At 40.1% G+C, this 16294-nt stretch overlaps 1 protein-coding gene across 3 annotated transcripts in view; it reads left to right on the forward strand.

Moving 5' to 3' along the window:
- Positions 1-2161: 2161 nt before the first annotated feature.
- Positions 2162-16294, forward strand: part of LOC119656103 (cuticle protein 19.8) — a 71363-nt gene continuing 57230 nt past the window's right edge. Inside the window, exons 1-3 of one of the 3 annotated variants that reach the window (XM_038062417.1) lie at positions 2162-2416; positions 2477-2657; positions 2715-2842. In XM_038062417.1, coding sequence (XP_037918345.1) covers positions 2813-2842 — 30 coding nt within the window. In that variant the 5' untranslated portion in view covers positions 2162-2416; positions 2477-2657; positions 2715-2812. Of the gene's footprint in view, positions 2658-2714; positions 2843-16294 lie in introns of all 3 variants that reach the window. The other 2 variants (XM_038062416.1, XM_038062415.1) reach the window with 2 other exon arrangements.

The following is a 16294-nucleotide window of genomic DNA, read 5'->3' on the forward strand; positions in this document are numbered from 1 at the left end:
TCGTTTTCTACCATAGATACTGTCCTTGTACACTTTCCGGGCATGATCATTCTCATCCATACGGATTAAGTGACCTGCCCACCGTAACCTATTCAGCCGGATTTTATCCACAACGATCATGGTATCGCTCACAGGCTTCGTCTTTATGTAGGCTACAGAATCGTCCATCCTCAGGATTCTTCCTTGAACACGGCCAAGAGTTTGCAATTTTTCTTGATAAGTACCCAAATTTCCGAGGAATACTTGAGGACTGTAAAGATCATTGTCTTGTACAGTAAGAGCTTGAAACGTTTCGAACGGAACAGTTCATCGTCAAATCAGCCGTTCCGACCCGCTTTGCAGCTGTTAGTGGCCATATTTATAATAAGGTTCTTCAAGTGATTGTCAAGATCATTTTTTGTTGCTTCATCTCCAGGATCTCTGTTGACTGCGGTTTTTGCGGCATCCATTTCCCTCTTATAGGTGTTGCGGAGGGCTGTTTTGTGGATGGCTTCAGTGTTAAATCTCATCTGATTGTCAGAGAAGATTCTTGGTGGTGTTGTTATTCGAGCTCGGAGCACCATACCATCGAGATAGTGAGCCCAATCTATATTGGCCCCCCTATATATTCTGACATTCATCAACGCTGAGAGGCGGCGTTCGATCAACACGTGGTCAATTTGGTTGAAAGTGGTCCCGTTTGGAGAGGCCCACGTATGTTTGTGGACCACTTTCCGCGCAAACCAGGTACTTCCAACAACCATTTCGTGCGATACACCTAACTGAATAATCCGCAGTCCATTATCATTTGTATTTTGATGTATCGTCTGAATACGGGCTCCGTCCCTACTTGGCTGTTAAAATCGACAAGTATGATTTTCATATCATATCTAGGACAGGCTTCGAGGGTTCGTTCTACTGCCTCGTAGAATGTATCCTTCTCTGACTCTGCAATCTCCTCTGTAGGGGCGTGAACGTTAATGAGGCTTATATTTCTAAATTTGCCTCGTAAGCGCAGAGTGTATAGCCGTTCGCTTATGTTTTCAAAGCCGATAACAGTAGGTTTCATTTTTTGGCTGACTAAGAAACTTACTCCGAGCACATGGTTTGCTGAATGGCCACTATAATATATAGTGTAATGACTCTTATCCAGAAAACCAATCTCTGTCCAACGCATCTCCTGTAACGCTGTTACATCAGTCCTATATTGGAACAGGGTATCGGCTAGCTGCTCAGCAGCTTCATCTCTGCACAGGGAGCGCACGTTCCATGAGAAAATGCGCAAATCGTTATTCCTTTGTCGTTGCCGTTTTTGTTATTGTAAAATCCATCCAGTCCGAGGCTCCTTTCGTGGCTTCGTAACTTCGGTATTCCATGTAGCGTTGTCAGCCCTACCCAACCCCCAACCTGGAAGACCAGTTAGTATAATTTGTCCCGTCTTTAGGCGCGGGAGACTCGCCTTCATCCTTCTCCGTATGCAGCTTTTCGTTAGATAAGCGCTCCCAGCGGCCATCACGTGGAGGTGGAGATAGGGTTTGGTAGTAGAACTGTTGGTGTTGGTCCAGCAGGCGTTTCCCAGGTTTTATGCTCCTTCGTGGGTACCAATCCACGTTTCGCCCTGGGACCCATACTACCCTTTACTCATAGAGAAGAAAGGTCCATGCACCAAAAGCATCGCAAGGAACTTCTTTTTAATTGATATGGACGATTGCAGTGCCACCTCCACATATTTGTCAGAATTAAAGCTGTTTCCAGGTTCTGTAGCTAAAGTATAAAAAATGACCAAATTTCGATCGAAGAAGAAGATAACATTTATTCAAATAATTTAATGAACCCAGCTGGATTAATTCTTACATAAAGTCTAAACTTATGCTCCGCCAAGCATATGAAAACTGCTCCATCGAACATCGCATCGAACCTCAACCTCCATTTCATCGCCTAGTGTAAATCGAGTGTGATAGTATTCATTAAACTCATCAGTGGCGGCTGGATGGAGGAAGATTGTTACATGCCCCACCGTCTCAGCATGCTCCAACTATTTTATGATGATTATAAGAGTATTTTTTCAATAGTAAGTAGATACTCTGCACCTCAAACTATATCTACCATTTTTACATTGCATATCAGCAGGCCTAAGTACAGTGCAGCACACCTTCAATTTACATTGCCCCGCGCGAATTTTGGGTTGTGTGTGCGATTTTATTGTGTACTGTGTTGTAGTGCATCTGAATCCGTTGAGATTTGAGAATGGATTGCATGAATAGATGGATGACTTTGAGACTACCACAGTATTCCCTGGGTAATACCTTTCTATCAACTAACTATGGTAGCGGCGGTACCCTCTCCTACGATCCATCCATCGTACACACAATGTTTGTAGAATCTTTAATCCCATCCCAGAAGATTCACAAGACGATCCGACCGTTATAAAAAGACTGTAGATAACTGAAATCCTTTATTTGACCCCAGCTTGGATTAGTAACGAGTTGTTTTGCAGGTAAAGTACATTTGGAGAGCAACATCGCGTGTTTGGTGTTTTAATTATCCTTGGAACTCGAATTACTGTGTACGAAATCTTTGTGCAATAATTAAAGTGCGTAGATAACGGAGTGTAAAATTAGTACTACGGCAACTATCAAATATAACGAAGAAAGATTCTTGGTGCTTCAAAAGATACAGTGAATATTGCAAAGGAATTTTATTCAGTGAAACTAAAATTGTGAATCTCTTTAAAGGATATTCATCGGAAATACCGTTATAAATCGTATCTCATCTTATCCTGACACAATTCCTTAGTAGATTGGAGACAGCAAAAAGGAAGCAAACGACAAAGATGATGTTCTCGAAATTGATTGCGCCTGCCGTAAGTACCTCACTCAACATCTTTCCCCATGAAAATTGCAACTATGACTCGGATACTGTTAAGCAAGTTATTTGTCCTTTGTTCGTTGCTCCTCTTCACAGTTATTTGTGTCTTGAATGGATAAAGCAGTGTTGTCAATTTGTGCAAAGGATTCAAGAGTGGTTAGCGAAATACTCCGTTGTATTGACTGTGGGTGAAAATGTTAGAGGAAATCGTAATCCTATTCCTAAGTCTGGAAATTGAACTAACCAAATAGTACCACGTTGTAAAATTGGACTCCTTTTGAAATAAATTTCTCGGATAAATTAAGGTCGTCCTGCGGGCCTTGACCAATTAAAGTTGACTCGCCAGAAGAATGTACTTAAATTCATGTTTAATTAGTGGTTGAACTTTCCGTTATAATACTCTGAAAATAAATTTCTAGTAAGAACTTCCTTAAGATCCTGCACGAGTATCTTACACAGCTCATTTTGCATATAATCCGAAAACGAAAACTCAGAAAAGTCCTGTTTAAATCGTTCTGACTTACGACAATGCCATAAAGATCTTGAACATCGCATCATATCCCCGACAGAATGACTATCTCTCATCTTCCTTATGCTTATCCTTGGGAAACTGTTGGGAATTATCTTGCTATATGAGTGTAAGCGTTAGTATTTCGCGGACGAAAAGATGAATCTATGAGTAGGGAGACGACTGCTTAGCGTACTTTACTTCCGACACAGAATAATACTCTTGGCCTCGATTCGCTTTACGTAGCCCAACAAACAGCAACAAACAGTTTCCGTTCTACGTATGTAAAATGTAGTACCAGTCTTACAGGATATCCTTCGCTCTTTGGTTTATTTATATGATTACTTTATATGCACGTACGTGAATAAGACAATCCCGAGATTTTTCCAAACAAAGATGCTATTTGTCCTTTAGGACTTTTCTGACTTTAGAGGAAAAAGGACATCGTAAAAGCCCAAGAGTGGGATTGATGGTTAGTGGTCGAAGTATGGATGTTGAAAAAATAAAGGACTAAGTTGTTGAGATTGTAAGCTGCAAGTTACTACTTGCGGGTAGAATTCGTAATGTTATTTACGCAATCGTTCTGTTATCTAAGATATTTTATGTTGCCAAGTAAGTTGAGCCTCTGCAATCTATCTGGTAATAAAAACTGAAGAGCGTTTTCCGACGATTTGGCTCCGTGACGCATTTACTTTATTTGAAAGTTTTGTTGAAGATGCGATAAAAAGAGTATTAAATAGTATGAAATATAATAAAGTATATTTTTCGATATCCTACGAAATCCTTTTTCTTTACTTTAAGACAAAACATCATCAAAATCATTTAATATGACCTAAACATCTGTGCACGCTCTAAGAAATCAACTCCTTGTTTTTTGGAAATAGGTTATGACCACATTTTCCAAACCCAATGAAAGTGTTCATGTGAAGGTATCTTGAAACACCAGTTCGTCATCATATAATGTGATGAACATGTCCTTGGGGTTGATAGGTAACAACAAAAACTATACCTATTATTGCAATATGAGAAATAATTTATTAGATAGCTCATCAAGGACTAAGCTGTAAATACTGGGAAGAATGTTCATAGCCAGGTGATCAAAGATCTATAGTACATTAACGACGGTAGTCATTCTAATAGAGACGTCATATATTTCAGCCCGCTTCAGACTTTAGTAGAACTAAGTTCTGAAATGCTGAAAAGCAATGAAAGTCAAGTAAAGCCCATCGTTTAGATGATGCAGTTTCATTCGCAGGACTCCATTTCTTTGATCCGTTCGAAGTCTACCGTCTAGTTCTGAGACCATTTAGATGTAACCACGTATAAGTTCCTTTCCTGTTTCGGAATTTGTCTTCAGTGTTTCCTGGCTCTTTTCTCAGATCACGGGCAAATCAATTAAGGACCATTGCACATCCATGATATTATCACTTCATATCACTTCGTTATACCTTCTATGTAGATGACAAAACTACAACAGATGAAAAAAGGGAATAATATCTCCGATAGTATTTACAATTCTCTTAGAAACTCAAATTTGCCTGAGAATTTCTCGGCGTATTATTAGTTTAGAACTTCATTTGCAATGCTGGGCAGGATATTTCAACCTCATACTGCCTTCTGGAAACGAAAAGGAAACAAATTTATGAGGTCGGTTCAAAAAACGTGACACAATTTCTTGGTATTAACCGACCCCAAAACTCCTTTGAACTGTTACACACTCCTCCCCCAACAATTCAGTCGCTAATGGGAGTAATGCTGGAAATCCTTGTTTTGCACGCACGTAAACAGTCCGCCTCAAGCTTAAACACAAGTCACAGGAAACGGGGTCAGGAGATTAAGGTGGTTGGCGAGCCACAAAGTCTTTGAATTGCTGCTCCACGAAGGCAGAAAGAACGCCTTGCAGGGAGTAGTTGATGCCAGTGGTGATGTATGGCCATACTAATGGTTATCCACGCTACTGAAGTAAAACAAGATGATCAGCAATGTTTCGAGAATGCTGTGATGGCTAAAGCTTTCTTTCTAGTTCGTGCCCAAAAAAAGACATATCACCAGCCAATACGGTGTAGAGAAAGTTGAGACGACTATTCGCAACCGCCAGGTCCTGCGTTGTCCCCAAAAGGAATTTTTCCTCCTGAATTATCAGTAACTTTGGCACCAATTGCAATGACATTCTCCTGACAGCCCACAAAATAAGTATAACTAACACAAATATTCTTTGTTCGGCAAGGAGTATCCTTATTTCATCAACGATAGCATCCTTGTTAGATGGCTTCACCCTCGAGAGATCAGCGGCCATTGTCGATTATATTATTTCGCTTTATACCCTCACTTCATTCTATAAAAACAAAATCATTTAATTGCTTCCCACCTACAAGGTCAGGCTTATTACTTAGCGATACCGACTGGCGGGGTGCATAGCAAAAATTGAGATGCGCCCAAAGTGTTCCTACAAAAGTTCACAGATGTCTACCTCAAAGTTTTGTTGGTTTGGTCAATGCGTATTTTACCGCCAGCACTAATCAGAAAATGCGATAGGATCAAGCTTAATATGATCCAGAGAACCGCAACCCCCAAAGTACATCTACACCTCCTACAGCAAGGCCTTCATATTTCTGAGCAGCGAAACCCCATCGCAAAAGTTACATTCTTTACAAAATACCACAGCAGCTTTAGGCATTCCCAACGTGCAAACTGAGTTTCAAGGAGAATATTGCCGTCAGCTTTCTAATCAGGACAGAGTGGAAGGCCAAGTATGTGTTGAGGGGTTACGACCCAATATTATTTCCTGGCCTGCGGGGTCCGAGAGGAAATATTATCGAATATTCACAGTGAATTCGAATCACATGTTCTTACTGGATATGGCAGCGTATTCCAAGTGATGATACTGGCTACAAAGTCACCCAGCTTCAAGCAAAATATAGTGATCGTAGTCGGCAGCAAAGCCACCATTAAAACCTTGAACTATGTGGCGATATTCCCCATACTACTAGCCCAGTGCAGGGACGCGGGGGAACAAAGAAGGTCTGGAACTTCTATAACAACATTGGCTACGGAAACTGGAACCAAGCGGGGCACATGTAAGTAAGTCGTCAGGGATCATAGTAACGTTTAAATGCAGGATAAATGCTGCGAGCTGACCCCGAAGTTCTGGATCGACTAGGTTCTACTATCCTTGCCCTTCTCATAACATTCATAATTTTAGCGGACTCTAGTGTCAAAAGGGCAAACCAAAGCGCTAACTGGGCTCCACGGGGCAGTCGCTTAGCTCTACCCATCTACCTGGTCAAAGAAATTATGGTTTAATAATTTCTGGAGAAATCTTGTACTTATCCAATACTTGTTTTTGATTACAAGGTGAAAGTAGTAGGGAAAATTTGCGTATTATAATTCTGCGGAAGAATCGTTATAATCATAATTAATAAATAAATAAGAATAAAATTAATAAAATAGAAACGAAATGAATTCACCCTTGTATCCAGGCGCAATTTGTATCTACTTTTTTTGAATCAGCTTTTTGATTTATAACAAAACTGATTGCACCGATCACAACTTGAGTGAAAAATACGGCGAAGGTGTTCTGATCATTATGGTCTACTTAAACAATTCCCCCGAAATATTTGGGATATCTTCAACAAGGCAATTGGTTCGCCCAAGCATTCTCCTGCATTGACCTAGCGTTATCCCAAAAATGTCAGTAGGCTGGTACAAAATATTGAAGTGGAAGCCACGTCAGATAATGACCTAGGCAAATGATAAAACAACCCAACAAGGTCAAAAGTAACCGCCAAGAAAGTCCTGATAAATCGAAGAAGCACCGAATTTTGAATAAAGATAATCAAGGATAACACTAAGCCCAAGATATAAATCAGACTATGGCTCTCAATCTAACAAAGTGTCACATTGATATGTGTGACAATTGCAAAGGACATCAATGAAGTAGGACATTCTGCATCTACAAGACGACCAATCTTTCGTTAAGTTAGCGGGGCCTAGGTAATGAACCGGGCCAGAAAGTAGTCGGTGAATGCCTTGAAACGGCGAGTTCTTGTGTGAATTTTAAACACAGTACGGAACAATCGCTTATGGTTAACTAGATACAATCGGAAGTTGTACCTTTTATAAAACGAATTAGAAAAGAACCACCAGGTCGGACAACTCACAGTAGTGGGCAAGCAATGCAAAGCGTTTGGAAGACACAAAAATTCCTAGACACCTACTCGAAGACAAGATAGAAAACAGGTGATCGCCGGAAAAGCCTAAGACACATGGGTGGAGTCTTTGAAAAAAGTTTTTACCACAATTAGGATCTTTTTTGGGGGAAACTCTAATCCTTGGATTGTAATCGCAAAGCAAGTTGAAAATTTTAAAAATCATATTACTGTTATCTCAAACTCAAAACTCAAACTCAAAACTCGTAAATAATCCATTGTCCAATATGGGAGTGGGAATATTTTTCCTAGTTATTGCTCTAAAGTAAATTAAGGGTGATCGTGGTTATGGAGTATGGAGACCCAGCCGAAATTCTCGAAAATGTTACTGGATCTTCCAGCTCTTCTATTAAGTCCAACCACGTCTCGGAATAATTCATAGTTAGAAATGTAGTTTAGAAAAAGTGCTTGACAGCACTTGTCAAACTGAGAAGACCATCGAAAAAACATCCGAAAAACCATTGAAGATATGTGGGGACATTAGAAATATGCAAATGAAAACAAATGACTTCACGATGAATATATTTTTTCTGTAAAATGAGGCTTACAACTTTTTCATCGAAAGCAGGGAAGAGGAGGAGCAGTCCAATTTCGAGTCCAAATTGCCAACCGTGAATTTTAGTGGACTGCGCGGATGAAAAGCATCCAATAGCACAATCTATCAACATAGTTAAATTACCTATCTTATCATCTAACCAAACCGCACTCTTGGCGTGGAAGGACTCCAGTGTAACTTTTGAAGCCAGCCCAAACGTAGATAGTTCAAGATTTTAGTGATGTTATTGAGAGAAACGAGTGAAAATGAATGAATATAACAATTGTATACATCAACCCCTCCTAGATTTCCTTCAGGACTCTGATAACATAAATCGTAACACTCTGCGCCAACTGTCGCTGGAGTGGGGGTACGAAGTACTATGCGAAAGTTGAATCCGAAGCTATTGAAACTTTCACTTCGAAAATACAATTGATTGGTGATAAATTTTAAGCAAGTGGTTAGAAAATTTACATCGAAACGAAACGTTATTATGGTAATCTGTTCAGCTACCGGTGGCTACTGCCCACTTAGATATTAAGACAAGGCTTTTGAAATGGCTTATAGTAAAGCCGAAAAGTTACTTAAAGAGCCAGCGATAATAAGCCAAAACTCTTGGAACATATGCAAAGAAATAGAGCAGCGTTGTAAGTCATCACTTCCTATGTGACTTTTTAACAAATACAAAACAGAGAAAAGGGATTCAGCCTTGAATCATCTAACCGTTATTAACTGCTTTCGTCCCAGCCAGAGACCCCCAAAGCTTCCCGTACCTGTACTTGCGCATGGCGTCTAAAATACACTCGCCTGCCACGAGCGTCAAACATTCTCCCATCCCACACCTCTGCGTCGCAGAATAGAACCAACTACTTTCTGCTCATTCTAAGTCGTGTCCTGCTAAATGTAGGACTCCCTACGTTTAGGACTAGCCTATTAAGGACCAAATCTCCATGCTCCAGCTCATATACTAGTTGAAGTTGTAAGTTGTAGTTGTAAGATACTTAACTGTTCATTTTTGTTCTATACTCAACTAGCCAAACGGGATTCTCTCTTTGGTCAGGATGACTACTTCCACTTTTCTCTAGCACACGTTTAAAACCATCTGTGGTCATTCATCCACTTACACGGCATAACAGTATGCTAATATCTGCAAGAGATAGATCGGCTCGCGAAATGACTTTCCCAATGCCGGCTATGTGCCTAAGCTGGATTAATCGTTTCCGCGACTTCCATTATAGCATCCACCGCGGAACTCCCTGGTCTAAGCACTAACCGTCTTAGGGATATTTCCCGGCAGCACTTATTGTCTCCACGAGTTTACTCCTGATGGCCTTTTGGAACTTATTACGGTTACGTCAAGCATACAAAGTGGTCGGTATGTAGATGGTAGCTCAGGCTCCCCGTTTTCTATACTGAGGCCTGCAGTAAGTCTGGCTGATGCAGGGACACCAGTTTAGAAACCTTCACTAGGATACCATTGAATCCTGGCATCTTCTATTTCTTCGTGGAGGGAACTGCCTCTTCCAATTTTCTGATAATGAAAAGTGGACATCTCTCCGCACCTTTTACGCTGTTGCCATCAACTAATACAAATTGTGTTAGGAATAAATCCAATATAATGCCGTTTATATGTTCGACCGGTTTCCGCAAAAAACCGGTTTTCCTGGTGACCAATTTATAACGGAGTCCCCATAGATTTTCATTCACCTCGTTAACTAGATATTGCCAGCAACGAACTTCGTTTTAATTTGTTGCACTGCGGAATCTTCTTTTAGTTGATCTGTACTCTGGTATTGTGGTCCATGCCTCCTCCCCAACGTTAGACATTATATTATAGCTCCGTGGGCCGTCGCTTTCAGGTTCATGGATTAATTTAATTTACGTCAATATCAGCTACGACGTCAAAAATCGTCGAATTGTCGTCCAACGTGGCTCTACATGTTTCAAGAACTTCTTCCTATATTCATACACGACAGAGGAGAGGCGCCGGGTCTTTGTACACTGAGAGATACCATCAACCACTTCGAACGCGATGAATTGATGGTCGTTTGCTCTAGAATTCGCCACCCCATAAAACCCTAGTATGTGCACTCAGAAGTACAGTTGTTAAATATGGTCAGTGAACATGTGAAAGTCAATCTATGCATTCAAATTCTTCAGGCTGCCATAAGCCATATTTATTATAACAACCGATCAGCATATATTTTGAACAAGTTCTGAAAATTACAATGGACAGGATACATTGAATAAATTCAAGAAGGAAGAATGCCTGAAAGTGAATGCAAAACAGAGCGGAAGGTAATAAGCCAGGGCCAAAATTTGCCCGTAGTGCCATGAAAACGTGCTGTGAATCAGACATGCCAGGTTACTCGAATCGGCTAAGATTTTCAGGAGTATGAGTCTTAAAAGACTTTCCAGATCCAAGACGCTGGAGACCTTCGGCCCAATAAGGAATTGCACTTTCAACGAGAACAATATAATTTCTGCGACACTCTATGGTAACTTTCTTGAAAGATCCTTCGTTTCAGCAACTGCATGAAAAATCCCATAAAATGTTTGAAAGCTTCTTTGAAAAATCGAATTCTGTCTCAGAACTGGAGCATTATCCTTACCAGCAAAACTGGCACCTTTTCTGCAAGAAGTATCGGACTTAATTCAATTAAATTAGATACAAGTTGCTACGACATAATTGAAGGCGAATGTCGGCTGCTATTTGCCCGGACCTAGGCAAGCAGACCCATTGCAAAAAATCTTAAATATGGAACCTCTGTATTCCATATGTTTTCTTTCGTTAACGGCAAAGGCTTTTTCACATAGCCTTCTGACCAGGAGTTTCTGGCAAAAATTCTAAGGGGCTAATCAATAATGGGAAAGCTGAGTTCATTCCGGAATGCCATGACCTTAAAATATGGATGATAATATGGCATGCCTATACCTGGCAGGCACGATGATTGAAAGGGTGGAGTCTCAGCCTCCCAATCTCGCTGCTCTAAGTTCGAATCCCAGTCGTCATAGGTGTCTGTGTTCGTCTTGTGTTTGTCTCGCTGCGGGGAGCTTGTGCAAAGAGTTAAGTGTGGTGGTGGTTAAGGAAAGCTGAAGCACAGTCGGACCAAGGAGTGAATAGGAGACACGATACCGGGTATATCCTGCAGAAACTGCGAACTCAAGAGATTCTGTTGGGGCCGCAAAACTTCGTCGTCGATTTGTTTATTGTTCTTTTTAAGGCTCTAAAACCTCTCTCTAAAACCTAATATTCGCGTCTCAAATGATGACGAGCCATCCTGGTTCTGGTAGGAAGATCTTCTTCCTCGGCCCCTCATCGACCGGACTCTGCCAGAAAGTATTTAGGTTCTTTTGGTTCAATTTGTGCAAAACATAGCTGTGGCTGATCCTGTTCGCGAAGTAGAATTTTTTATACGGGCTCTTTCGACATTGAATGAATCACAAAGCCCGCGCAATTTGCCTGCTCTTCAACGGGGGTTGACAACCAATGCTGAGAACTAATAGATCTTTTCGCTGTTCTTAGCGTCAGAGGTATACCAGTGATAAACAGCTTTCCCAAACTCAGCTGCGGAAAGGTTTGTTTTGGGACATGTCTTTACAGTGGTTAGGAAGATATACCGCACATTCCAATAATTCATTAGTTAAATATTAATAAATGATTTATTATTAGTTTCCTACTTCTAACTACAAAATCAATAGCATTCAGTACAAATATCAACCCCGATTTACTTCCCATTAAACTATTTCAGGCCGCTCATTTATAAGCAAGCACACGTCCATTTTCAAATATTTGCAGCAAATGGCTGGAGGGACCATTGATACGGATGCGACATTACGCCAATATCAGTTGTACAACAAATTGAACAGATAATACTGCAATTAATTTCTTGTGTGTAAACACGCCAGCCAGCCGGTTATGTAAATCAAATTAACAAAAATTAAATGGCATAAAATTAATCCTCACTAGGAAAAACAGTTTTCACCCAATTCGCCCTATATGCCGATTCGTTTCTTATCATGTCCATTACATATCATATTTTTTGCATAAGGAAAACGAGTTCAATTTCTGATTGTAGGAAGTCGAAATTCAGCACAGCCAGTTAAATTTGTAAAAGGCAAAAGAAAGTAGTTCAATAGGAGGAGGCACTTTTAAGACCGAGAAAATCTGGAACGGGTTGTTACACACTTAAATTGATTCCTAATTAGGGAGGGGCAAATCGCAACTTCCTGAACTCATATAACGAGTTGTAAAACTCAATATCAGATACTTTCATATCAATCGATCTTAAAGGCATTCAGACTCCATTACAAGACCATCAACCAGACACCTCTCATATGAATTCGACCAGGAAAATCCGTTTGCATATCTTCATCAACACCTCGACTAATGTACTAGAAGCAATTGCAGCTTCATAAATAATTACCATCCATTATTCATTAAACTGACAATTATTCAGTGAGAAGCTACATTACTTGGTCTTTCTGCTAATGTCCAGTCTCGGAGATGAGACGTTACTTACGCCTTACGGTCTTCTTCCACTTGCAGTTCCAGCAACTTTGGACTGGTCTTGATAAAATCGCAAACCGTGGAATGCCAATGACATTGAATGCGTTTCACAGAAGAGGAAAATCTTCACGGTCATATTACTATGCAGTAAAAGCCTGCCAGAAACTGCAAATCATTAAGATAGCCACCACGCCAATTTGCAAACATTGGAAGATACTTTGGTTGTTATTCACAAATTATGCCAGGGCAAATAATAAGATACTAATTGCCCTTGTAAGGTTCTCATTTTACGCCAAGCTTTCCGATAAATCTGGCATCAATTTGTATCTAACGCGTTCCAATCAACTTGAAATAGATACTTTGGGTGCTTGGAAATCTTTCAGAATTATCTCATCATTGGGAGGCGATGATGAAACCATCAATTTAGAAATGAAACCTGCAAAGTAATGGATGACATTGTACTTTTAATGGCAACCATAATGAGTTTACTGCCAAACGCACATATGCACATATATCAATGATTACGCATTTATTTATACCCGGGCTGAATGAATTCTAATTTTAAATATGATATATCGCGCCTAGGATGCATAAGCAGCTTTCATTTGTTGTATATTTTGCATTTTAATTAAGCCGTAAATAATTTCAATGATTTCAGTTCCACGCTGTTAAAACAATAATAGTCAAAGATATGAATGAAAAATTACATCCCCCCTCCCCCCTTTTAACTAGCAACCCCCATAAATTGAAATATGACGAACGCATAAAAGTTTTGATTGCTCTCATATTCATTTTCACTTTTATGTTCTACTTGTTTATGTGAAGAGCTCGACATGATATCGGCTGAATAGTTTTGCATAAATTTATAATTAACAAATATGTAATTATAAAGAAAACCATTTTATTCATTATATGCTCATTGGATTTGAATTCAGTTTGACGTAATTAGCCAATTAAAAAAGTCTGATGAGGCTGAAATATTCGAATGGAGTTAACTTCCGAAAGAGGTTATTATCTTTATTATTCCAATAGTTTTCGATAATTGAGCTAATAGATCTAAATTAAAGGATTAAGGATCAGGGCTTTGAAAAGCCAAGAACATTTATGCCTCTGTTTGTAGCCCTTCTGTCCTGCCCTTCTCCACAAATCTAAATTGAGTTTCTTTGCTGTTCCTTTGAGATTTTAATCTGAAAATGTTAAAAAAATGCTTCCGGACGCTCGTTGAGTCATTGACTATTTACAGATCCTTTACTCAGGATAGTAGGTTGCATCTTTCCAATAGAGACCTATTATCCATCCATCCATCACCAATAATTCTAATTTTTCCATTTGTAAGCTACATTTTGACTAAGATCCTAGCGGGAAGTTTCTTCTTTATCGGGCTATCATATACATATGTAGTAACCCTTTGATAGCTTCTTCGAAGTAACCGTGGATGCACTTTATTTCCTTAGTACTGCCCTTTAATGGTCTAGCTACTCTTAGTTAATGCAAGTGTTACCTTTCACGGTACTTTACGACGATTCCTTTCCGTGATCCTGTTGGAATGTTCCTTTGGACCGCCACACGTCAATAGTTTCTCCTTTTGCTTCGAGCGAATTCACCTACATGAACGTATCCAGAAAATCTGAAATCAAAATGTCCTTAATAAATTTGTTCACAAAGATGCCTAGTTTTTGGTTACTGGAACTCATGCTAACCATTACTAACATATAGACAATTGATCCTGTTTTGGTAATTCATAAGCCTCATGAGCTTAATAAAATCAACGAAGCTGTCAACTACGAGGATAATCCCGAAAATCCATTGGCCTGTTTGCTACAGGTTCACTAAGTCTGGCTCGGATTCGAGGCCCTCCTCGGTCGTAGACCATAGGTCAGGGAGTTTTAAGGTCTTTATTTAGCCTTTGTCCCTCAAACGCTACAACGGACGGTTTCTTGGTCGTTTTTGCCGATTTGGACGTTAAAGTCAATTTCAGCCAGCGAATTACAATTGCTTTAGATCATATTAAAGCACCATTGAAAATATTTCACAGATATCCTTATTTGGATCGTAAACATGGCGAGATATAGGAACATCTTCACGTTTGTAACATTAAGATTGCGTTCATCAACGTTGGTGGCCGTCCGGAAGTCGTTGTTCATTATTGGATGTAACCACAAGTTCCAAGTACTTAGAGCACTGAGTTGTGAGTAAGACACTGTCACTGACCGGGATAGTGTCTGTTTAAATTGTGTCAGTTGTGACAAACCCTATTTCCTTCCGACTCAACCCTAGACCTTGTAGGGTGGAACAATCTTTTCATATTTAGATGCTTCCCTGTGAGTGGATTGGAAAAGACATTTGCACAAAGTAGTGTGTAAGGCGCTGAGTAATCTCTGCGCGTCATATGACACATCCCCTTTGCACTGCTTGCCATTTAAAAATAAAGGGATGTTCGAGCATTACTTGTGTTTTTTATGCTAACTGATTTAATTCCGTCACTATTTACCATGGAAATTCGCGCCCTCGTGACAATTATGTTTTAGGTCAGGAAGGTTTTAAGCCAGTCCATCTTGGCAACATGGTATCACAATGAAATGTCGAAGAAACGGGTAAGCATCCTCCCCTTCCTACACCGCGTCTATCATAAATATGAATGGTGCATCCTTTCTACAGGTGAAAATCCACCCTACAGAGGAACCCCCGCGATGTTTCCCAATCTGAAAGAACAGTTGATCTTCAGCTCTGAAAAGTAGATACTAAACTGACTTTCTAAACACCCTCAAGAACTTTTTAGCTATCTAGTATGGGCATGGACCATCTACCGCAGGTATGGCTTAATGTGTCGACAAAATGGCAATCATGTTGGAAAACAAATAAATACTTACCCATTGTAATCATGAAAATATCATAGCAAAATAGGGTTTTGTATTTCTAAAAAAATAGTAGAATTTCCTTTGGTGATCATAAAAATGGCGGTCATCTTCCAAAAGGAGATGTCTATGGTCTACGGTAAAACTGGTTAAGTCGTACGATTTGAATCTGACCTTACAGTCACGCGAAACTAACAGTATTTAACGCTAATACCATGTATAGCCAGCTGGTGCGAGGCTACCATTAGATTTTGCTTAGCAAACTGTTATCAAGGTATTTCAGAATCATATATAATGAGAATCATATATAAGACTTGGACACATTTGCTGTCATGGCTCTTTTGAAAAGCAATATCGTAAAAGTTCAATCAGCCGAATGATGTGATCTTTTCTGTAACCCATAGGTGAAAGTTTTTTTCCTGAGTATTCTTACTAAAGTACCACGAAGGCTCTTATCTAGTAGCCGATTACCCCTTTGTGGAGTATAGCGCACCAACCACACCTACGCGCCATAATTCGCGGTTACCTGGAAAGTACTGCAGTTCCCCCCACGATTTCCCGAGGCGCCCGCACTCCTCTTCTACTGTTCTGCGCCCAGTACTCTTGGGGCGACCCGCTCGTCGGCCATCTCGGAAAAGTGGTTTCGCCCCTCCTTAACCTGTGACTTATCCATCGCAGTGCGTCCGAGTGCCAGACTTGTGCGCTGATCAAGTACTTCATTTGCGATAGTTGGGCTCTTAGTACACTGATGAAACAGGATAATATGATTGACCGTCTGCAGTAGCTATGAGGCAAAGGAAATAATGACTCTGCATTTTATGTGAAACTATC

The sequence above is a fragment of the Hermetia illucens genome, chromosome 4 (genome assembly GCF_905115235.1).
Source record: "Hermetia illucens chromosome 4, iHerIll2.2.curated.20191125, whole genome shotgun sequence".
In the NCBI taxonomy this organism is placed as follows: domain Eukaryota; kingdom Metazoa; phylum Arthropoda; class Insecta; order Diptera; family Stratiomyidae; genus Hermetia; species Hermetia illucens.